Genomic DNA, 23,134 nt, shown 5'->3' on the forward strand with positions numbered 1-23,134 from the left:
TGGAATACATCCTAGAGAAATAAGAGCCTTTACATGAACAGATATACGCAGACTCATGTTCGCTGTAGCACTGTTTATAACAGCAAAAAGATGGAAACAATCAAAGTGCCCATCGACAGATGAATGGATAAATAAATTATGGTATATTCACACAATGGAATACTACGCATTGATAAAGAACAATGATGAATCCGTGAAACATTTCATAACATGGAGGAATCTGGAAGGCATTATGCTGAGTGAAAGTAGTCAGTTGCAAAAGGACAAATATTGTATAAGATCACTATTATAAGAACTCGAGAAATAGTTTCAACAGAGAAGAAAATATTCTTTGATAGTTATGGGGGGGGAGAGAGGGAGGGAGAAGGGTTTTCAGTAATTAGATAGTAGATAAGAACTATTTTAGGTGAAGGGAAACACAACGCACAATACAGGAGAGGTCAGCACAACTGGACTAAATCAAAAGCAAAGAAGTTTCCTGAATAAACTAAATGCTTCGAAGGCCAGCATAGCAGGGGCAGGGGTCTGGGGACCATGGTTTCAGGGGACATCTAAGTCAACTGGCATAATAAAATCTATTAAGAAAACATTCTACATCCCACTTTGGAGAGTGGCATCTGGGGTCTTAAACACTAGCAAGCAGCCATCTAAGATGCATCAATGGGTCTCAACCCACCTGGAGCAAAGGAGAATGAAGAACATCAAAGACGCAAGGTGATTATGAGCCCAAGAGACAGAAAGGGCCACATAAACTAGAGACTACAACAGCCTGAGACCAGAAGAACTAGATGGTGCCTAGCTACAACCGACGACTGCCCTGACAGGGAACACAACAGAGAACCCCTGAGGCAGCAGGAGAGCGGTGGGATGAAGACCCCAAATTCACATAAAATACCAGACTTAATGGTGTTACTAAGACTGGAAGGACCCTGGAGGTCATGGTCCCCAGACCTTCTGTTATCCCAGGACAGGAAACATTCCCAAACCAACTCTTCAGACAGGGACTGGAGCAGATTATGGGATAGAAAATGATACTGGTGAAGCATGAGCTTCTTGGAGCAAGTAGACACATGAGACTACGTTGGCATCTCCTGTCTGAAGGGGAGATGGGAGGGTAGAGGGAATCAGAAACTGGCCAAAGGGACAGGAAAGGAGAGTGGAGGGAAGGAGTGTGCTGTCTCATTCGGGGGAGAGCAATTAAGAGTATATAGCAAGGTGTTTATAAATTTTTGTATGAGAGGCTGACTTGATTTGTAAACTTTCACTTAAAGCACACACACACAGAAAAAATAGAGCCATGTCGTGAGCATAAGATATCACAACTACAAGAAAACTAAGAGTTCTTCTAGTCCAGTGCCTTCATACTGATGTGGAAACTGATGTCTAGAGAGTATAATCCTCCTGCTCGAGGTTGCACGCTTAGTTACCTCAGCAGGAGGGGGACAAGATCTCAATGCTTCTTCACTGCTTCACCAACTCCTAGTGTGTTACATCTATTTTAAGTCTTGTGCTTTTTTTTTTTTACATTTCTGAAATCAAGATACATCTTACAACTGAGGGCATGTCAGTTTGTCTGGCAGCTTTTTTTCTTGTGCTTGTTAGTCGCAGTCAGTCAATCACAACCCATGGTGACCCACGTGTTAGCGAGTATAACTGTTCCCTAGGGGTTTCTTGGCTGTAATCTGAATGGAAGCGAATTGCCAGGCCTTTTCTACCACGGTAAGCTGTTTTTCTTAGTGATACATTAAATAAGGTGCATCTTAACAACTGATGGCATCTTAAATTTGATGAAATGCAGTAGTCAAGAAAATGTTAATATCCCTTTAAAGACTTCTGCTACTATTTGTTAAGTTTAAAGCAAAGAACAATATGTAGAGCATTTTGGTGCTCAGAGCAATCCCGATATAATGTATCCCACCGGGTCCTCACAACCACTCTACCAAGGGGACAGGACAAGTATGATCATGACACAGAAAGGAAAGGTTCACCTTGGAGCTAGGATGGCCTCACTCAGCGTCAAATTCCCTTCGACTTCCCGACCCTGGACGCTGCCGCACAAGACAACCGGGTCCAATTCGCGGGTTTCTCGGGTGGAAGAAAGTCCCGCGCGTTTTAGGAGACGCGTGGAATCGCTCTGGACCCTTTCTCTGAAGGGCAGCAGCTGCCTGACCAGGGCCCGGGAGGCAGTAGGAAAATCCAGGCAGGGATTGCCGTGATTGCTGCTTTTAACTTGGCTTCTGCGTGGGGCCAATTCTAGCCCATACCCGCGGGTAGCGGGGCAGCCGGGCCGGCGACCCGCGAGGGCCTCTGCTCGTTCCAGGAGCCCATCAGTTCCCCGGACCCGCCTCTTCCCCGTCGGGGCGTCTCCTAGCTCGGACCCCGCCTCACCCGCTGACTGGCTGTCACGTGGCCAGCCGCCTCGCCCACTCACTTCCCGGCCTTGCGCCATAATCTCCGCCCCCTCGGAGCCCCGCCCCACGGCTCGGCTCAGGCCTCGCCCCTTCCCATCTGAGGGGCGCCCGGGCCGCCAGGGAGCAAGATGGCGGTGAATCAGAACCACACCGTGAACCGCCATGGGGCTGTCATCCCTTATGGTGAAAGGTGCCTGGGGGGCAGCCCGGGATGCTGCCAGAGTAGGGAGGAGACGAATGGGTAGACCTCAGCGGCTCGCAGCGAATAAGGGCCTTTCCCGCCAGTTTATGACGCGGTGAAGCTCCGCCCCCGGCATGGGGGCTTGCGCATCGCTTTGAGAAAGTTCTGTATATGGAGGTTGGGGAGCGGGAGAGCGCCGCCTGGCGGTGTGGAGTGGGGAGAGGGAGAGCGCCGCTTGGCGACGTGGAGAGCGGGGAGCCGTAGAGCGCCGCCTGGCGGTGTGGAGTGGGGAGAGGGAGAGCGCCGCCTGGCGGTGTGGAGTGGGGAGAGGGAGAGCGCCGCTTGGCAACATGGAGAGCGGGGAGCCGTAGAGCGCCGCCTGGCGGTGCGGAGTGGGGAGAGGGAGAGCGCCGCTTGGCGACGTGGAGAGCGGGGAGCCGTAGAGCGCCGCCTGGCGGTGTGGAGTGGGGAGAGGGAGAGCGCCGCTTGGCAACATGGAGAGCGGGGAGCCGTAGAGCGCCGCCTGGCGGTGCGGAGTGGGGAGAGGGAGAGCGCCGCTTGGCAACATGGAGAGCGGGGAGCCGTAGAGCGCCGCCTGGCGGTGCGGAGTGGGGAGAGGGAGAGCGCCGCTTGGCGACGTGGAGAGCGGGGAGCCGTAGAGCGCCGCCTGGCGACGTGGAGGGGGGAGCGGGAGAGCGCCGCCTGGCGACGTGGAGGGGGGAGCGGGAGAGCGCCGCCTGGCGGGCACGCAGGGCAAGGTCCGACAGAGCCACTGGTAGTGGAGACTCATGCCGCCTCTCTGGGTGACGGTTCAGCTGCCGTTGGGAGCACGCGACGTTTGCAGGACGACGGCGACCCGGAGGGTCCTGGGTGCGCTCCTCCCCTGACCCTCAGGGTTTCGAGGAACCTGAAGAAGGGTGAGGAGACGGAGCGTGGCTCACTTAGGAAAGACTTTGAACGTAGGTGGCTTGGTTTTACCTTCTCCTCACCGCATCCTCGAAACTTTAAAAGCCCCCGTTCTTCTTTTCTCCCACCAGGGAGAATACCGCTATTACTTGACTGAAAAAAACGGCACCCAAAAAAGAGACCACCTAGAAAGAATAACACTCCCTCAGCCTCGTGTGGCGTTTTGAGTTTTGCACCAGCTGCTTTGCGCTGTGAGTTTGGCTGAGCCAGGTAGAGCCCATCTTCACCCTGGAGGCCAGCTTGCTCACCTAAGGCCAAAACGCTGCCCTTTCAAGTTTTCCACAGGATCAAACCAAACCCGTTGTGTCCAGTCTGTCCCAACTCATGGCGACACCATGTGCTAGAGTGAAGTGCTCCATAGGGTTTTCTTGTCTGTACTCTTAACAGAAGCGGATTGTCAGGCTTTTTTTTTCTCCAGTACTGCTGGAAGGGTTGGAACACCAACCAGTTAGGTTAGCCCCCGCCCCCAAATCAAATCCGTTGCTGTCCAGTTGATTCCGACTCATAGTGACCCTATAGGACAGAATAGAACTGCCCCATGGGGTTTCCAAGGAGTGGCTGGTGGATTTGAACTGTTGGTTAGCAACCAAAAGCTTGACCACTGCCCCACCAAGGCGACAGGTTAGCAGTGGAGCACAAAGTTTGCGCCACCTTAGCCATTCTTAAATACTGTCCTCTCTGCTGTGATTTGCCCTCATTTGGCTCCCCTCTCACCTAGCAGTGAGATGCCTGACCCGAATTCTACGCTCGAGTAAGACAGAGCACCAAGGTCAGTTTGAGCGCGTTTGTCAGGAAGATCCACCAGGACAATATCAAATGCTGATGTCCGTATCTTTTTTCTATGCTTCTTTCCCTAGAATATTTTCTTGACAGAATTGTACAAGCGTCAAGCTTGTCCTCACTTGCTCCTGAAATACGTCTGCTGCTTGGTTCAGTTTTATAGCAGGAGATGACTGTTGTTCACTCTGACTGCGAGGTCTCTTCATGCTGACCTAGACCACTTTGACCTGCGTGGCTGTCATAGGTGCTGTGACACCATTTCTAATCTGCTGTTTGAGTGTCTTCTCGGGCTATGGGTTTGCCTCTCAGTTTTTCTGTTGTGTTTTGGAAGCAGGGCATGAAGCATGTTTTTAAAAAATAATATCTGTTGCTTCATTTAGGCTCAGTGAATAATGATAAGGACATTAACACAGATGCCGATCACTGACTTCTAGAGCTTGAACAGTTGGTGAGGTTCTAGGTAGTGCTTGGGGCAGGAGAACGTTTGATAAACTTAGCTTAGTGGTGCTGTGAAATCTCATCTGCAGTTTTTACCTCTTTCTCAGAGATGCGTTGTTGTTCTCCACATTAAACCGTTTGCCAACATAGTGCACATGCATTCTTTGTTTCACTGTGGTCCACTTTCACTGAATTTTTACAGTCAATATGTCATCCTTGTAGGACAGTGATTTTCAGCCTAGCGTTGATGCCTTCTCCCTCCCCCAGGAACATTTGGCAATGTGTGGAGACACTTTTGGTTGTCATGGTTGTGTGTGTGTGTGGGGGGGGATACTACTGACATCAGGTGGGTAGAGGCCAAGGATGCTGTTAAACATCCTGCAATGCACTGGACAGCCCCCCCAAACCGAAACCAAACCAAACTCATTGCTGTCAAGTCAATTCCAACTCATAGCGACCCTATAGGACAGAATAGAACTGCCCCATAGAGTTTCCAAGGAGTGCCTGGTGGATTTGAACTGCTGACATTTTGGTTAGCAGCTGTAGCACTTAGCCACTATACCACCAGGGTTTCCGGACAGCCCCCCACAACAGAGAATTACCTGATCCAAAATGTCACTAGAGCCAAGGTTGAGAAACTGTACAGATGATGGTGACCCAAGGGTATGATACAAGGAAAGTGCCAAGTGTATATATAGCTCTTGAACATTTTGGCATGTCTAAAGCCAAATTTATGTCCCCATCCTCCAGTAAGCTTTTTTTTCTTTTCTAATTTCCACATTTCTTTGGAGGCAACTCTGACCTTTGGTTTCTAATGATCTTTCTGTCTCTCAGATCCAATGTGTTAACAAGTTCAGTGGATTGTTTCTTCGCAGTCTTTTTAATTAAATTTCTTTTGAACTTTCACATTTAATAATCTAACGAACCTTTTTTAAAATTGAGGTAAAATTTTATATAACATAAAATTGGCCACTTTAGCCGTTTTAAAGTGGGTGTTTGTGGCTTTTAGTGCGTTCTCCATGTTGTGCCACCATCACCATTATCTAACGCCAGAGTGTTTGCATCTCCAACGAAAGAAATCCTGTACCGATTAAGCGATCGCTCCCATTTGCTACTTCCACAAGGCCCTGGCGACCACTAGTCTTTCTGTCTCTATGCATTTGCCTATCCTGGATATTTTATGTAAATGGAATCACACAACATGAGGCCTTTTGTGTCTGAATTCTTTGACTTAGCATTATGTCTTCAGGGTTCATCCATGTTGTAACATGTATCAAGACTTCACTTCTCAGGTCCAACTTCATTCTTTGCGTGTGGCTATCCAGTCACTTTGGCACTATTTGTTGACAAGACTATTGTCTACTCATTGAATGGTCTTGGCACATGTGAAAAATAAGTGACTGACTGGGCAAATCTGCTGCAGAAGACCTCTTTAAAGTGTTAAAAAGCAAAGTTGTCATCTTGAGGACTAAGGTGTGCCTGACTCAAGCAATGGTGTTTTCAATCACCTTATATGCATTAGAAAGCTTGGCAATGAGTAAGGTCGACTGAAGAAGAATTGATACCTTTGGATTTATGGTGTTGGTGAAGAATATTAAATATACCATGGACTGCCAAAAGAATGAACAAATCTGTCTTGGAAGAAGTAGAGCCAGGATGCTGCTCAGAAGCATGGATAGCCAGACTACATCTCACATACTTTGGCCATGTTATCAGGAGGGACCATTCCATTGAGAAGGACATCATCCTTGGTAAAGTAGAGGGTCAGCGAAAAAGAAGAACACCCTCAATGAGCTGGATTGACACAGTGGCTGCAACAATGGGCTCAAGCATAATAACGATTGTGAGAATGGCCAGGACCAGGCCTGTTTTGTTCTGTTGTACATAGGGTCACTATGAGTAGGAAGCAACTTGACGGTGCCTAACAACAACAATGTAGATGTATCGGTTTATTTGTGAACTCTCAATTCTATTCCATTGACTTCTATGTCTAATCTTAAGCCAGTACCACACTTTGTGTAGTAGGTTTTGAAACTGTGAAGTGTGAGTCCCCAAACTTAGTTCCGTTTTTTCAAGATTGTTTTGATTATTCTGGGTCCCTTGGAATTCCATATGAATTATCAGCTTGTTCATTCCAGCAGAAGAAGGCAGTTGGAGTTTTGATATGGTTTGCATTGAATCCGTAGATCATTTTGGAGGATAGTAGCATCTTAACAACATTAAGTCTTCCAGTCTATGAATACATAACATCTTTCCATTTTTTGAGGTTTTATTTAGTTCCTTTTTATAGTCTTTAGTATTTTTCAATGTAGAAGTCTTATGCATCCTTGGTTAAATATATTCCTAAGTAATTTAGTCTTTTTGATGCTATTGTAAATGGAATTGTTTTCTTAAATTCATTTTTTATTTATCCTTGCTAGTGTTTATAAATACAACTAATTTTTGTACATTCACTCTCACTTAAAGACATGGTTAGATTTCAAAGACCAAGTCGTTATGTAAAAATCGGCATTATGTGAAAATGGAGGATGATCAGATCACAAAATGGAGAAAGACGGCATCGTTACATAACTGCTAGATTGCACCATTCCATAACTACCAAACCACTGAGAATCATGGCCCACCCAAGTTGCCACCTTAACCAGCATGGCCACCATTACTTTTTTTTTTTTAATAACTTTTATTAAGTTTCAAGTGAACATTTACAAATCCAATCAGTCTGTCACATATAGGTTTACATACATCTCACTCCCTACTCCCACTTGCTCTCCCCCTCTTGAGTCAGCCCTTTCAGTCTCTCCTTTCTTGACAATTTTGCCGGCTTCCTCTATCTCTATCCTCCCATCCCCTCTCCAGACAAGAGTTGCCAACACAATCTCAAGTGTCCACCTGATATAATTAGCTCACTCTTCATCAGCGTCACTCTCCTACCCGCTGACCAGTCCCTTTCATGTCTGATGAGTTGTCTTCGGGGATGGTTCCTGTCCTGTGCCAACAGAAGGTCTGGGGAGCATGGCCACCGGGATTCCTCTAGTCTCAGTCAGACCATTAAGTTTGGTCTTTTTATGAGAATTTGGGGTCTATATCCCACTGATCTCCTGCTCCCTCAGGGGTCCTCTGCTGTGCTCCCTGTCAGGGCAGTCATCGATTGTGGCCGGGCACCAACTAGTTCTTCTGGTCTCAGGATGATGTAGGTCTCTGGTTCATGTGGCCCTTTCTGTCTCTTGGGCTCTTAGTTGTCGTGTGGCCTTGGTGTTCTTCATTTTCCTTTGCTCCAGGTGGGTTGAGACCAATTGATGCATCTTAGATGGCCGCTTGTTAGCATTTAAGACCCCAGACGCCACATTTCAAAGTGGGATGCAGAATGATTTCATAATAGAATTATTTTGCCAATTGACTTAGAAGTCCCCGCAAACCATGTTCCCCAGACCCCCGCGCTTGCTCCGCTGACCTTTGAAGCATTCATTTTATCCCGGAAACTTCTTTGCTTTTGGTCCAGTCCAATTGAGCTGACCTTCCATGTATTGAGTGTTGTCTTTCCCTTCACCTAAAGCAGTTCTTATCTACTGATTAATCAATAAAAAAACCCTCTCCCACCCTCCCTCCCTCCCCCCCTCGTAACCACAAAAGTATGTGTTCTTCTCAGGTTTACCATTTCTCAAGATCTTATAATAGTGGTCTTATACAATATTTGTTGTTTTGCCTCTGACTCATTTCGCTCAGCATAATGCCTTCCAGGTTCCTCCATGTTATGAAATGTTTCAGAGATTCGTCACTGTTCTTTATCGATGCGTAGTATTCCATTGTGTGAATATACCACAATTTATTTACCCATTCATCCGTTGATGGACACCTTGGTTGCTTCCAACTTTTTGCTATTGTAAACAGAGCTGCAATAAACATGGGTGTGCATGTATCTGTTTGTATGAAGGCTCTTGTATCTCTAGGGTATATTCCCAGGAGTGGGATTTCTGGGTTGTATGGTAGTTCTATTTCTAACTGTTTAAGATAACGCCAGATAGATTTCCAAAGTGGTTGTACCATTTTACATTCCCACCAGCAGTGTATGAGAGTTCCAATCTCTCCGTAGCCTCTGCAACATTTATTATTTTGTGTTTTTTGGATTAATGCCAGCCTTGCTGGTGTGAGATGGAATCTCATCGTAGTTTTAATTTGCATTTCTCTAATGGCTAATGATCGAGAGCATTTTCTCATGTATCTGTTGGCTGCCTGAATATCTTCTTTAGTGAAATGTGTGTTCATATCCTTTGTCCACTTCTTGATTGGGTTGTTTGTCTTTTTGTGGTTGAGTTTTGACAGAATCATGTAGATTTTAGAGATCAGGCGCTGGTCGGAGATGTCATAGCTGAAAATTCTTTCCCAATCTGTATGTGGTCTTTTTACTCTTTTGGAGAAGTCTTTAGATGAGCATAGGTGTTTGATTTTTAGGAGCTCCCAGTTATTGGGTTTCTCTTCATCATTTTTGGTAATGTTTTGTATTCTGTTTATACCTTGTATTAGGGCTCCTAGGGTTGTCCCAATTTTTTCTTCCATGATCTTTATCGTTTTAGTCTTTATGTTTAGGTCTTTGGTCCACTTGGAGTTAGTTTTTGTGCATGGTGTGAGGTATGGGTCCTGTTTCATTTTTTTGCAAATGGATATCCAGTTATGCCAGCACCATTTGTTAAAAAGGCTATCTTTTCCCCAATTAATTGACACTGGTCCTTTGTCAAATATCAGCTGCTCATACGTGGATGGATCTATGTCTGGGTTCTCAATTCTGTTCCATTGGTCTATGTGCCTGTTGTTGTACCAGTACCAGGCTGTTTTGACTACTGTGGCTGTATAATAGGTTCTGAAGTCAGGTAAAGTGAGGCCTCCCACTTTCTTCTTCTTTTTCAGTAGTGCTTTGCTTATCCGGGGCTTCTTTCCCTTCCATATGAAATCGGTGATTTGTTTCTCTATCCCCTTAAAATATGACATTGGAATTTGGATCGGAAGTGCGTTAAATGTATAGATGGCTTTTGGTAGAATAGACATTTTTACTATGTTAAGTCTTCCTATCCATGAGCAAGGTATGTTTTTCCACTTAAGTATGTTCTTTTGAATTTCTTGTAGTAGAGCTTTGTAGTTTTCTTTGTATAGGTCTTTTACATCCTTGGTAAGATTTATTCCTAAGTATCTTATCTTTTTGGGGGCTACTGTGAATGGTATTGATTTGGTTATTTCCTCTTTGATGTTCTTTTTGTTGATGTAGAGGAATCCAAGTGATTTTTGTATGTTTATCTTGTATCCTGATCTTCTGCCAAACTCTTCTATTAGTTTCAGTAGTTTTCTGGAGGATTCCTTAGGGTTTTCTGTGTATAAGATCATGTCATCTGCAAATAGAGGTAATTTTACTTCCTCCTTGCCAATCCGGATGCCCTCTATTTCTTTGTCTAGCCTAATTGCTCTGGCTAGGACTTCTAGCACAATGTTGAATAAGAGCGGTGATAAAAGGCATCCTTGTCTGGTTCCCGTTCTCAAGGGAAATGCTTTCAGGCTCTCTCCATTTAGAGTGATGCTGGCTGTTGGCTTTGTATAGATGCCCTTTATTATGTTGAGGAATTTTCCTTCAATTCCTATTTTGCTGAGAGTTTTTATCATAAATGGGTGTTGGACTTTGTCAAATGCCTTTTCTGCATCAATTGATAAAATCATGTGGTTTTTGTGTTTTGTTTTATTTATATGGTGGATTACATTAATGGTTTTTCTAATATTAAACCAGCCTTGCATCCCTGGTATAAATCCCACTTGGTCGTGGTGAATTATTTTTTTGATATGTTGTTGAATTCTATTGGCTAGAATTTTGTTGAGGATTTTTGCATCTATGTTCATGAGGGATATAGGTCTGTAATTTTCTTTTTTTGTGATGTCTTTACCTGGTTTTGGTATCAGGGAGATGGTGGCTTCATAGAATGAGTTGGGTAGTATTCCATCATTTTCTATGCTTTGGAATACCTTCAGAAGTAGTGGTGTTAACTCTTCTCTGAAAGTTTGGTAGAACTCTGCAGTGAAGCCGTCCGGGCCAGGGCTTTTTTTTGTTGGGAGTTTTTTGATTATCGTTTCAATCTCTGTTTTTGTTATGGGTCTATTTAGTTGTTCTACTTCTGAATGCCACCATTACTTTTGCCTTGCAACTCGGCATTCATTACTGCCAGATAAACATAGTTAATGCACAAAATAGTCAGATAGTAGATTTTTTACTATTGTCCTAAATGAGAAATGTTGGATACTGAGATAGTCAATAAGTGAGGAGTAGGTGCATGTTGATCTTGTATCCTGTACTTTGCTGAACTAGTTTTTTTAATAGCTCCATTTTTTTTTGTGGGGTTTTAAAAGGATTTTCTACACATAAGATAATGTCATCTTCAAATAGAGATATTTTTACTTCTTCCTTTCCAGAGGTGGAAATCCTGGTGGCCTAGTGGCTAAATGCTACGGCTGCTAACCAAGAGGGCAGCAGTTTGAATCCACCAGGTGCTCCTTGGAAACTCTATGGGGCAGTTCTGCTCTGTCATAGGGTCTCTATGAGTCGGAATCGACTCGATGGCAGTGGGTTTTTCCTTTCCAATGAAGAATACCTTTTATTTGTTTTTCTTAGTTAACTGACCCAGTTAGAAACTCCGGTACAAATGTTGAATAGAAGTAGTGAGAGCAGACATCTTCTCTTGTTCCTGATCTTAGGGGGAAAGCTTTTAGTCTTTTACCATTGACTATGATGTTACCCCCCACGTGTCTGTCAGTTTGTCATATTTTAGGGGCTTGCATGTTGCTGTGATGCTGGAAGCTGTACCGCCGGTATTCAGATACCAGCAGGCTCACCCATGGTGGACAGGTTTCAGCTGAGCTTCCAGACTAAGACAGACTAGGAAGAAGGACCTGGCAGTCTACTTCTGAAAAGAATTAGCCAGTGAAAACCTTATGAATAGCAGTGGAACATTGTCTGATATAGTGCTGGAAGATGAGCCCCCCAGGTTGGAAGGCACTCAGAAGAGACTGGGGAGGAGTTGCCTCCTCAAAGTGGAGTTGACCTTAATGATGTGGATGGTGTAAAGCTTTCGGGACCTTCATTTGCTGATGTGTCATGACTCAAAATGAGAAGAAACAGCTGCAAACATCCATCAATAATTGGAACCTGGAATGTACGAAGTATGAATCTGGGAAAACTGGAAATCATCAAAAATGAAATGGAATGCAAAAACATCAATATCTTAGGCATTAGTGAGCTGAAATGAACTGGTATTGGCCATTTTGAATTGGACAATGATATGGTCTTCTATGCTGGGAATGACAGCTTGAAGAGGAATGGCGTTGCATTCATCCTCAAAAAGAACATTTCAAGATCTATCCTGAAGTACAATGCTGTCAGTGATAGAATAATATCTATACACCTACAAGGAAGACCAGTTAAAATGACTATTATTCAACCACTAAAGCCAAAGAAGAAGAAATTGAAGATTTTTATCAGCCTCTGCAGTCTGAAATTGATCAAAGATGCAATCAGGATGCATTGATAATTATTGGTGATTGGAATGTGAAAGTTGGAAACAAAGAAGAAGGATCAGTAGTTGGAAAATATGGCCTTGGTGACAGAAACAGTGCTAGAGATTGTATGATAGAATTTTGCAAGACCAATGACTTCTTCATTGCAAATACCCTTTTTCACTGACGTAAATGGTGACTGTACATGTGGCCCTTGCCAGATGGAATACACAGGAATCAAATCGACTACATCTGTGGAAACAGACAATGGAAAAGCTCATAGTATCAGTTGGCCAGGTGCCAACTGTGGAAAAGACCATCAGTTACTCATATTGCAAGTTCAAGTTGAAAATGAAGAAAATTAGAACAAGTCTATGAGAGTCAAAGTACAACGACCTTGAGTATATCCCACTTGAATTTAGAGACCATTTCAGGAATAAATTTGACACGTTGAACACTAATGACCAAAGACCACATGAGTTGTGGAATGACATCAAGGACATCAAACATGGAGAAAGCAAGAGGTGATTAAAAGACAGGAAAGAAAGAGAAGACCAAAATGGATGTCAGAAGAGACTCTGAAACTTGCTCTTGAACATCGAGTAGCTAAAGCAAAAGGAAGAAATGATGAAGTAAAAGAACTGAACAGAAAATTTCAAAGGGTGGCTCGAGAAGACAACATGAAGTATTATAATGACGTGTTCAAAGAGCTGGAGATAGAAAACCAAAAGGGAAGAACACGTTCGGCATTTCTCAAGCTGAAAGAACTGAAGAAAAAAATCAAGCCTCACATTGCAATAGTGAAGGATTCTATGGGGAAAATATTAAATGATGCAGGAAGCATCAAAAGAAGTTGGAAGAAGTACACAGAGTCACTCTACCGAAACGAATTAGTCGACGTTCAACCATTTCAAGAGGTAGCATATGATCAGGAACTGATGGTATCAAAGGAAGGAGTCCAAGCTGCACTGAAGGCGTTGGTGAAAAGCAAGGCTCCAGGAATTTACAATATCAACTGAGATGTTTCAACAAGCAGATGCAGTGCTGGAAGTGCTCACTTACCTATGCCAAGAAATTTGGGAAGACAGCTACCTGACCAACTGATTGGAAGAGATCCATATTTATGCCTTTTTCCAAGAAGGGTGATCCAACTGAATGTGGAACTTATCCAACAATATTATTAATATCACATCCAAGTAAAATTTTGCTGAAAATCATTCAAAAGTGGCTGCAGCAGATATCGACAGGGAACTGCCAGAAATTCAGGCTGGATTCAGAAGAGGACGTGGAGCCAGGGATATCATTGCTGGTGTCAGATGGATCCTGGCTGAAAGCAGAGGACACCAGAAAAATGTTTATCTGTTTTATTGACTATGCTAAGGCGTTCAACTGTGTGGATCATGACAAATTATGGATAACATTGCAAAGAGCGGGAATTCCAGAACACTCATTTGTGCTCATGAGAAACCTGTATGTGGATCAAGAGGTAGTTGGACAGAACAAGGGGATACTGCATGGTTTAAAGTCAGGAAAGGTGTGTGCATCAGGGTTGTATCATTGTATGGTTTCACCATACCTATTCAATCTGTATGCTGAGCAAATAATCCAAGATGCTGGACTATATGAAGAAGAACTGGACATCAGGATTGGAGGAAGACTCATTAACATCCTGCGTTATGCAGATGACACAACCTCGCTTGCGGATAGTGAAGAGGACTTGAAGCACTTACTGATGAAGATCAAAGACTACAGCCTTCAGTATGGATTACACCTCAACATAAAGAAAAGAAAAATCCTCACAACTGGACCAAGAACATCGTGATAAATGAAGATTGAAGTTGTCAAGGAATTCATTTTACTTGGATCCATAATCAAAACAATCAACACCCATGGAAGCAGCAGTCAAGAAATCAAAAGATGCATTGCATTGGGCAACTTGGCTGCAAAAGACCTCTTTAAAGTCTTGAAAAGCGAAGAAGTCACCTTGAGGCTAAGGTGCGCCAGACCCAAGCCATTTTCAGTCGTATCATAAGCATGCGAAAGCTGGACAATGAATAAGGAAGACCGAAGAAGAGTTGACGCCTTTGAATTGTGGTGTTGGCAAAGAATATTGAATATGCAATGGACTGCCAAAAGAACGAACAAGTCTGTCTTGGAAGAAGTACAACCAGCATGCTCCTTAGAAGCAAGGATGGCAAGACTACATCTTACATACTTTGGACATGTTATCAGGAGGGATTAGTCCCTGCAGGAGGACATCATGCTTGGTAGAGGGTCAGCAAAAAAAAGGGAAACCCTCAATAAGATGGATCGACTCAGTGGCTGCAACAATGAGCTTAAGCATAACAGGATTGTGAGCATAGTGCAGGACTGGGTGGTGTTTTGTTGTGTATCGCTCAGGGTCGCTATGGATTTAAACCGACTTGATGGCACCTAAGAACAACAACAATGACGTTAGCTGGCTAAGAACAACAGTGATGTCAGCTGGCGATTTTTCATAGGCGCCTTTTCTCAGGTTGAGGAAGTTTCTTTCTAATCCTAGTTTGTTGAGTGTTTTTAATATGAAAGGGTGTTGGATTTTGTCAAATGTTTTTTATGCATATATTCAGATGATTACATGTTTTTCTTCCTTCGTTTTGTTAACCTGGTATATTACATTGATTGGTTTCTGAATTACCATCCTTGCATTCCTAGGATGAATTTCACTTGGTCACGGTGCATAATTCTTCTAATGTGCTGCCGGATTAGGTTGGCTAGTGTTTGTAGAGGGTTTTTGCATCTATATCCAAAAGGGATATTGGTTTGTAGTTTTTTTTTCTTGTGGTATCTTTATTTGGCTTTGGTATCAGGGTAATACTGGCCTCATAGAATGACATAGGAAGCATTCCTTCCTAATTTTTTTTTTCAGAGAGTTTGAGAAGGATTCATGTTAATTCTTCTTTTAATGTCTGTTAGAATTCACCAGTGAAGCCATCTGATCCTGGCATTTTCTTTGTTGGAAGTTATTTTTTTATTACTAATTCAGTCTCTTTACTTATTATAAGTCTATTCAGTTATTCTATTTCTTCTTGAGTCATTTTTGGTAGTTTGTATGAATTTGTCCATTTCATTTAAGTTATCTAATTTGTTAACAGACACGACAGACATGACAGACATGTGTCTGTCAGTTTGTCGTACTGTGGGGACTTGTGTGTTGCTGAGATGCTGGAAGCTATGCCACCGGTATCCAGATACCAGCAGGGTCACCCATGGAAGACAGGTTTCAGCTGAGCTTCCAGACTAAGACAGACTAGGAAGAAGGACCTGGCAGTCTACTTCTGAGAAGTATTAGCCAATGAAAACCTTATGAATAGCAGCAGAACATTGTCTGATATAGTGCTGGAAGATGAGCCCCCCAGGTTGGAAGGCACTCAAAAGATGACTGGGGAAGAGCTGCCTCCTCAAAGTAGAGTTGACCTTAATGATGTGGATGGAGTAAAGCTTTGGGGACCTTCATTTGCTGATGCGGCACGACTCAAAATGAGAAGAAACAACTGCAAACATCCATTAATAATTGGAACCTGGAATGTACAAAGTATGAATCTAGGAAAATTGGAAATCATTAAAAATGAAATGGAACACATAAACATCAATATCCTAGGCATTAGTGAGCTGAGACGGACTGGTATTGGCCATTTTGAATCAGACAATCATATAGTCGACTATGCTGGGAATGACAACTTGAAGAGGAATGGTGTTGCATTCATCATGAAAAAGAACGTTTCAAGATCTATCCTGAAGTACAACGCTGTCAGTGATAGGATAATAGCCATACACCTACAAGGAAGACCAGTTAATATGACTATTATTCAAATTTATGCACCAACCACTAGGGCCAAAGATGAAGAAATAGAAGATTTTTATCAGCTGCTGCAGTCTGAAATTGATCGAACATGCAATCAAGATACGTTGATAATTACTGGTGACTGGAATGGGAAAGAGGGAAACAAAGAAGAAGGATCAGTAGTTGGAAAATATGGCCTTGGTGATAGAAGCAATGCCGGAGATCGAATGATAGAATTTTGCATGACCAACGACTTCTTCATTGCAAATGCCTTCTTCCGCCAACATAAACGGCGACTATACACATGGACCTCACCAGATGGAACACACAGAAATCAAATTGACTACATCTGTGGCAAGAGACGATGGAAAAGCTCAATATCATCAGTCAGAACAAGGCCAGGGGCCAACTGTGGAACAGACCATCAATTGCTCATATGCAAGTTCAAGCTGAAACTGAAGAAAATCAGAGCAAGTCCACGAGACCCAAAATATGACCTTGAGTATATCCCACCTGAATTTAGAGACCTTCTGAAAAATAGATTTGATGCATTGAACACTAGTGACCAAAGACCAGACAAGTTGTGGAAGGACATCATACATGAAGAAAGCAAGAGGTCACTGAAAAGGCAGGAAAGAAAGAAAAGACCAAGATGGATGTCAGAGGAGACTCTGAAACTTGCGCTTGAGCGTAGAGCAGCTTTTGCTTTACCAAAAGGAAGAGTTGATGAAGTAAAAGAACTGAAAAGAAGATTTCAAAGGGCCTCTTGAGAAGACAAAGTAAAGTATTATAATGACATGTGCAAAGAGCTGCAGATGGAAAACCAAAAGGGAAGAACATACTCGGCGTTTCTCAAGCTGAAAGAACTGAAGAAAAAATTCAAGCCTCGGGTTGCAATAGTGAATGATTCCATGGGGAAAATATTAAACGACACAGGAAACATCAAAAGAAGATGGAAGGAATACACAGAGTCATTATACCAAAAAGAATTAGTCGATATTCAACCATTTCAGGAGGTGGCATATGATCAGGAACCAATGGTACTGAAAGAAGAAATCCAAGCTGCTCTGAAGGCATTGGTGAAAAACAAGGCTTCAGGAATTGATGGAATATCAATTGAGATGTTTCAACAAACATGCAGTGCTGGAGGTGCTCACTCGCCTATGCCAAGAAATATGGAAGACAGCTTCCTGGCCAGCTGACTGGAAGAGATCCATATTTATGCCTATTCCCAAGAAAGGTGATCCAACCGAATGTGGAAATTATAGAACAATATCATTAATATCACACGCGAGCAAAATTTTGCTGAAAATCATTCAAAAACGGCTACAGCAGTATATCGACAGGGAACTGCCAGAAATTCAGGCCAGTTTCAGAAGAGGATGTGGAACCAGGGATATCATTGCTGATGTCAGATGGATCCTGGCTGAAAGCAGAGAATACCAGAAGGATGTTTACCTGTGTTTTATTGACTATGCAAAGGCATTCGACTGTGTGGATCATAACAAACTATGGATAACACTGCGAAGAATGGGAATTCCAGAACACTTAATTGTGCTCATGAGGAACCTTTACATAGATCGAGAGGCAGTTGTTTGGACAGAACAAGGGGATACTGATTGGTTTAAAGTCAGGAAAGGTGTGCGTCAGGGTTGTATTCTTTCACCATACCTATTTAATCCGTATGCTGAACAAATTATCCGAGAAATTGGACAATATGAAGAAGGATGGGGCATCAGGATTGGAGGAAGACTCATTAACAACCTGCGTTATGCAGATGACACAACCTTGCTTGCTGAAAGTGAAGAGGACTTGAAGCACTTACTAATGAAGATCAAAGACCACAGCCTTCAATATGGACTGCACCTCAACATAAAGAAAACAAAAATCCTCACAACTGGACCAATGAGAAACATCATGATACATGGAGAAAAGATTGAAGTTGTCAAGGATTTCATTTTACTTGGATCCACAATCAACAGCCATGGAAGCAGCAGTCAAGAAATCAAAAGAGGCATTGCATTGAGCAAGTCTGCTGCAAAGGACCTCTTCAAAGTGTTGAAGAGTAAAGATGTCACCCTGAAGACTAAGGTGTACCTGACCCAAGCCATGGTATTTTCAATCATATCATATGCATGTGAAAGCTGCACAATGAATAAGGAAGACCGAAGAAGAGTTGACACCTTTGAATTGTGGTGTTGCTGAAGAATGTTGAATATACCATGGACTGCCAAAAGAAGGAACAAATCTGTCTTGGAAGAAGTGCGGCCAGAATGCTCTTCAGAGGCAAGGGGGTGAGACTGCGTTTTCCATACTTTGGACGTGTTGTCAGGAGGGATCAGTCCCTGGAGAAGGACATCATGCTTAGCAGAGTACAGGGTCAGCGGAAAAGAGGAAGACCCTCAATGAGGTGGATTGACACAGTGGCTGCAACAATGAGCTCGAGCGTAACAATGATTGTAAGGATGGCACAGGACCAGGCAGTGTTTCGTTCTGTTGTGCATAGGGTCGCTATGAGTCGGAACTGACTCGACGGCACCTAACAACAACAACAACAACAAATTTGTTAACATGCAGTTGTTCATAGTATTACCTTATAATCCTTTTTTATTTCTGTAGTGTCAGTAGTAATGTCCCCACTTTTATTCCTGATTTTAGTAATTTGAGTCTTTCTTGGTCAGTATAGCTAAAAGTTTGTCCATTTTGTTGATCTTTTCAAATAACTAGTTTTTGGTTTGTTGCTTTTCTCTGTTGCTTTTCTATTCTCTATTTAATTTATTCTTGCTCTAATCTTTATTATTTCCTCCCATCTGCTTGCTTTGGGTTTATTTTTCTCTTCTTCTAGTTTCTTAAGGGAGATGTTTAGGTTATTGATTTTTAGATATTTGTTCTTTTTTAATGTAGGAATTAACGGCTATAAATTTTAGGAACTCTTAAACTGATTCCTCCTAAGTATCATTACCTATTTGTTCATGTGACTGCTACACTGAGAAATCTGTGGATCCCAGATCCTGCCTGCCTAACAATGACATTTAGGATCTCCAAGTTTTAGTTCCAGCATACCTTTCCACCTTTACTGTTTCCCTCAACCTCACCTCCATGCTATGTTTAATGAAGTCACACACAACTAGGCTGCTCCCAAGCATGCAGTTTGCTTTCCAGTGTCTACCTCTGCACCTCTGTTAGCAGTTGTCATAGTCATCTAGTGCTGCTATAACAGAAATACCACAAGTGGATGGCTTTAACAGAGAAAAATTCAGTTTCTCACAGTCTAGAAGGCTAGAGGTTCGAATTCAGGGTGTCAGCTCCAGGGGAAGGCTTTCTTTCTCTGTTGGCTCTGGGGGAAGGTCCTTGTCATCAATATTCCCTAGTCAAGGAGTGTCTCAGCACAAGGACCCTGGGTCCAAAAGACACGCTATTCTCCTGGCTGTTATTTCTTGGTGGTATGAGTTCCCCCACGTCTCTCTGCCTGCTTCTTCCTTTTATATCTCGAAAGAAATTGACTTAAGATGCAATCTAATCTTGTAGATTGAGTCCTGCCTCATTAACATAACTTCCACTAATCCCATCTCATTAACATCATAGAGGTAGGGTTTACAACACATAGGCAAATCACATCAGATGACAAAATGGTGGACAATCATAGAATACTGGGAATCATGGACTAGCCAAGTAGACACACATTTTTGGGGGGACACAATTCAACCCGTAACATTCCACCCTTTGGCCCCCCAGAATTCATAGTGCATGTTTTAAATCAACTCCAAGTCCAAAATCCAAAAATTCCTCTTCAACTGTGAAATCTAGAATATAAGTTATCTGCTTCCAGAGCACAATGGGAAAAGGCACAAGGTAGATATTTTCATTACAAAAGGGAGAAATTGGAGGGAAAGAAGGGATAACAGGCACCAAGCAAGTCAGCAGAATACATTGCATTAACTCTCAAGGCTTGAAAATAATTCTCTGTTCTTTGAGATCTTTTAGGCGATGGCCCTGCCCTCCAGACTGGGTGTTGGCCACACTCTCCTGATTCTCAGCCCTGGGCTTCAGCTCTTCCTTCCAGGGTCATGGGGCAGCAACTCTGCTTCCTCAGCTTTAGGCAACCCCATTCTCCTAGTCCATCTGAGTGGCAGCTCCACCCTTTGAGACCCCAGAGGTTGTGGCCCTACCCTTGAGACTGAGGCAGCTCTACTTCCTGTGTTCCTTTTCTCTTCAGCTCTTGCATCCTGGTTCCTTGACCTCTCAGCCCCTTGGGCCTCTTCACTCGCGCCTGCCCTGCTGGGGCAAGTGTTCCAAAGCTCTTTAGCTCTCCTGATAAGTGCCTGGAGGTACCTCCCTGCACCAGTAAACTTCAGTTGGAAGGCATTCAGCTTTCTTGCTCCATGGGTCGGCAAGGCCAGCTTCACCGATAAGTGCCCAGAGGCGCCCCACTCCACCGGAAGGCCTCCTGTGCAAAGGCATTCAGCTCTCTCGCTCTGTGGGTCAGTGCCAGCACTGTCTTGTGCTGGTTGCCTGGTTCTGCTGCTGCTGTTTCTCGGGTGCTGCTTCTCACCATCTACGCTGTCTCCGGTGTAATAGCTCTCCTCATTTCTTTCCGAGTCCTCACCAGAATTGTCTTTGATGTCCATAATTCCACCAACAGTCTCTTCAAGGCAATCTAGGCTTTTACTATTAGGCACTTTAAAACTTTTCCAGACTCTGTCCATTCAAAGTTTCAAAACAGCTTCCACATTTTAGCTATCCATTAGATCAGCACCCTACTCTGTGTACCAAATGTCATAGGCTGGGTTGTCTGGAGAAGCAAAACCAATAAAGCATATAAATATATATATAGAGAGAGATTTGTATCAAGGAAACAGCTCACATGGTTGTAGGGACTGGAACATCCCAAGTCCGGGTCAGGATAGAGGCTTCTCCTGATTCATATAGCCACAGGGGCTGGTGAACCCAAGATTGGCAGGTCAGACAGCAGGGCTCTTGCTCACAGGCTGTGAAGATCAATGAATCCCAAGATCAGCAAGCAAGACAGCAGGTAAGCTGCTAGCTCAAGTCCCAAAAACCAGAGGTCACACGAACAGGAGCCAGCTGCAGGATCCAGAGCAAGCAGAAGCCCATGAGTCTTTTCAGAAAGTCCACTTATATATTTTATGCAGGCCACACACCCCCAGGGAAACTCCCTTTCAATTGATTGGCTGCTCACAGCAGATCCCACCATGGAAGTGATCGCACTACATCAAATCTCATCATGGAAGTGATCGTATCATCATAAGACTGCCAAACCACTGAGAATCATGCCCAGCCAAGTTGACCCATAACCTTAACAATAACAATGCTGTTTGCTCCGCATCTGAATTGTCGCCTGCCCTTGTCTCTGCCTACTGAAACATTACCTATCTTTTCAGAATCAGCTTAAACTGCAACCTTTCTACAAAGTCATTCCTAATTCAATCAAAACTAATCTCTCCTTATACTAGATTTCTCTAATATTTTTGTAATGCATTTCATGTATTGCTTGCATTCATGTTTTCATTCACTCTTTCTTTGAATAAATATTTGGTAGCGCCCACTGTTTTCTAGTCCTACTATGCAAGAATAAAAACCAAACAAGATTCTGCAAGTGAGGATACAATGAGTCTGAGTTGGCCAGGTTAATAGTGCAGGGAGTGGGGAGGGAGGGCAGAACATAACAGACAGAGGGAACAACATGACAGAGGACATAGGAGCAGTCTATGCACCTTACCTTCTTTACCAGAGTCAAAGAAACATTTCCTGTCTTTCATAATACTTAGCAGAGTGCTTTATCCTTGGTAGGTGCCACTGAGTTGGTTCCGACTAATAAAGACCCTGTGTACAACAGAACGAAGCACTGCGTGGTCCTGCACTATCCTCATAATGGTTCCTATGTTTGAGCCCATTGTTGCAGCCACTATGTCAATCTGTCTTGTTAAGGGCCTTCCACTTTTTTGCTGACCCTCTACTTTACCAAGCATGATGTCCTTCGGGAACTGGTCCCTCTTGATAGCATGTCCAAAGTATGTGAGACGAAGTCTCACCATCCTTGCTTATAAGGAGCATTCTGGCCCTACTTCTTCCAAGACAGATGTGTTTGTTGCTCTGACAGCCCATGGTATATTCAATATTCTTCACCAACACCATAATTCAAAGGCATCAACAATTCTTTAGTTTTCCTTATTCATTGTCCAGCTTTTGTATGCATATGAGGCATTTGAAAATACCATGGCTTGGTCAGGTATACCTTAGTCCTCAAAGTGAAATCTTTGCTTTTTAATATTTTGAAGAGATCTTTTGCAACAGATTTGCCCAGCGCAATACATCTATTGATTTCTTGACTGCTGCTTCCACGGGCATTGACTGTGGATCCAAGTAAAATGAAATCCTTGACAACTTCGAAGTCTTTCTACAGATGTAGTCAATTTGATTCCTGTGTATTCCATCTGGTGAGATCCATGTGTATAGTCACCGTTTATGTTGTTGAAAAAAGGTATTTGCAATGAGAAAGTTGTTGGCCTTGAAAAATTCTATCATGCGATCTCCGGCATCGTTTCTATCACCAAGGCAGTATTTTCCAACTATAGGTCCTTTTTCTTTGTTTCCAACTTATACATTCCAATCATCAGTAATTATCAATCATCTTGATTGACTGATCAATTTCAGAATGCAGAAGTTGATAAAAATCTTCAATTTCTTCATCTTTGGCATTAGTGGTATGTAAATTTTACTTAGTATATAAGAAGTGTAAGAATTAATGAATAAACAGAATAGAAATCAGTTTGATAAGAAAAAGATGTGTCCAGCGATAGAGAGAGAAGGCAAATGTGAGTGAAGTGTCAGAGAATAAGATCATATAAATTACCTTCAGCAAATAGTAGCAGTAGTACTAGCAGTACTTGTGGTAGTAGTAGCAGCAGCTAGTGTTAATATTGAGTTTTACTCTGGGCTAGGAGCTGTGCTAAGAACTTTATGTGTGTTCTTTTATATAACTTCTAATTT

General features: G+C 43.1%; 1 protein-coding gene across 10 annotated transcripts in view; it reads left to right on the plus strand.

Annotated features, from left to right (window-relative positions):
• The first annotated feature begins 2,508 nt into the window (after nucleotides 1-2,508).
• WBP2NL (WBP2 N-terminal like) overlaps nucleotides 2,509-23,134 on the plus strand; it is a 72,075-nt gene continuing 51,449 nt past the window's right edge. For 9 of the 10 annotated variants that reach the window (XR_007517423.1, XR_007517425.1, XR_007517420.1 and 6 more), the window contains exon 1: nucleotides 2,515-2,601. Coding sequence is in view for 3 of the 10 variants with exons in the window: in XM_049884540.1 (XP_049740497.1) it covers nucleotides 2,540-2,601 (62 nt within the window). In the remaining 7 variants the exon portion in view is untranslated. Of the gene's footprint in view, nucleotides 2,602-23,134 lie in introns of all 10 variants that reach the window. The other variant, XR_007517426.1, reaches the window with a different exon arrangement.

This window comes from Elephas maximus, chromosome 4 (assembly GCF_024166365.1).
Source record: "Elephas maximus indicus isolate mEleMax1 chromosome 4, mEleMax1 primary haplotype, whole genome shotgun sequence".
In the NCBI taxonomy this organism is placed as follows: domain Eukaryota; kingdom Metazoa; phylum Chordata; class Mammalia; order Proboscidea; family Elephantidae; genus Elephas; species Elephas maximus.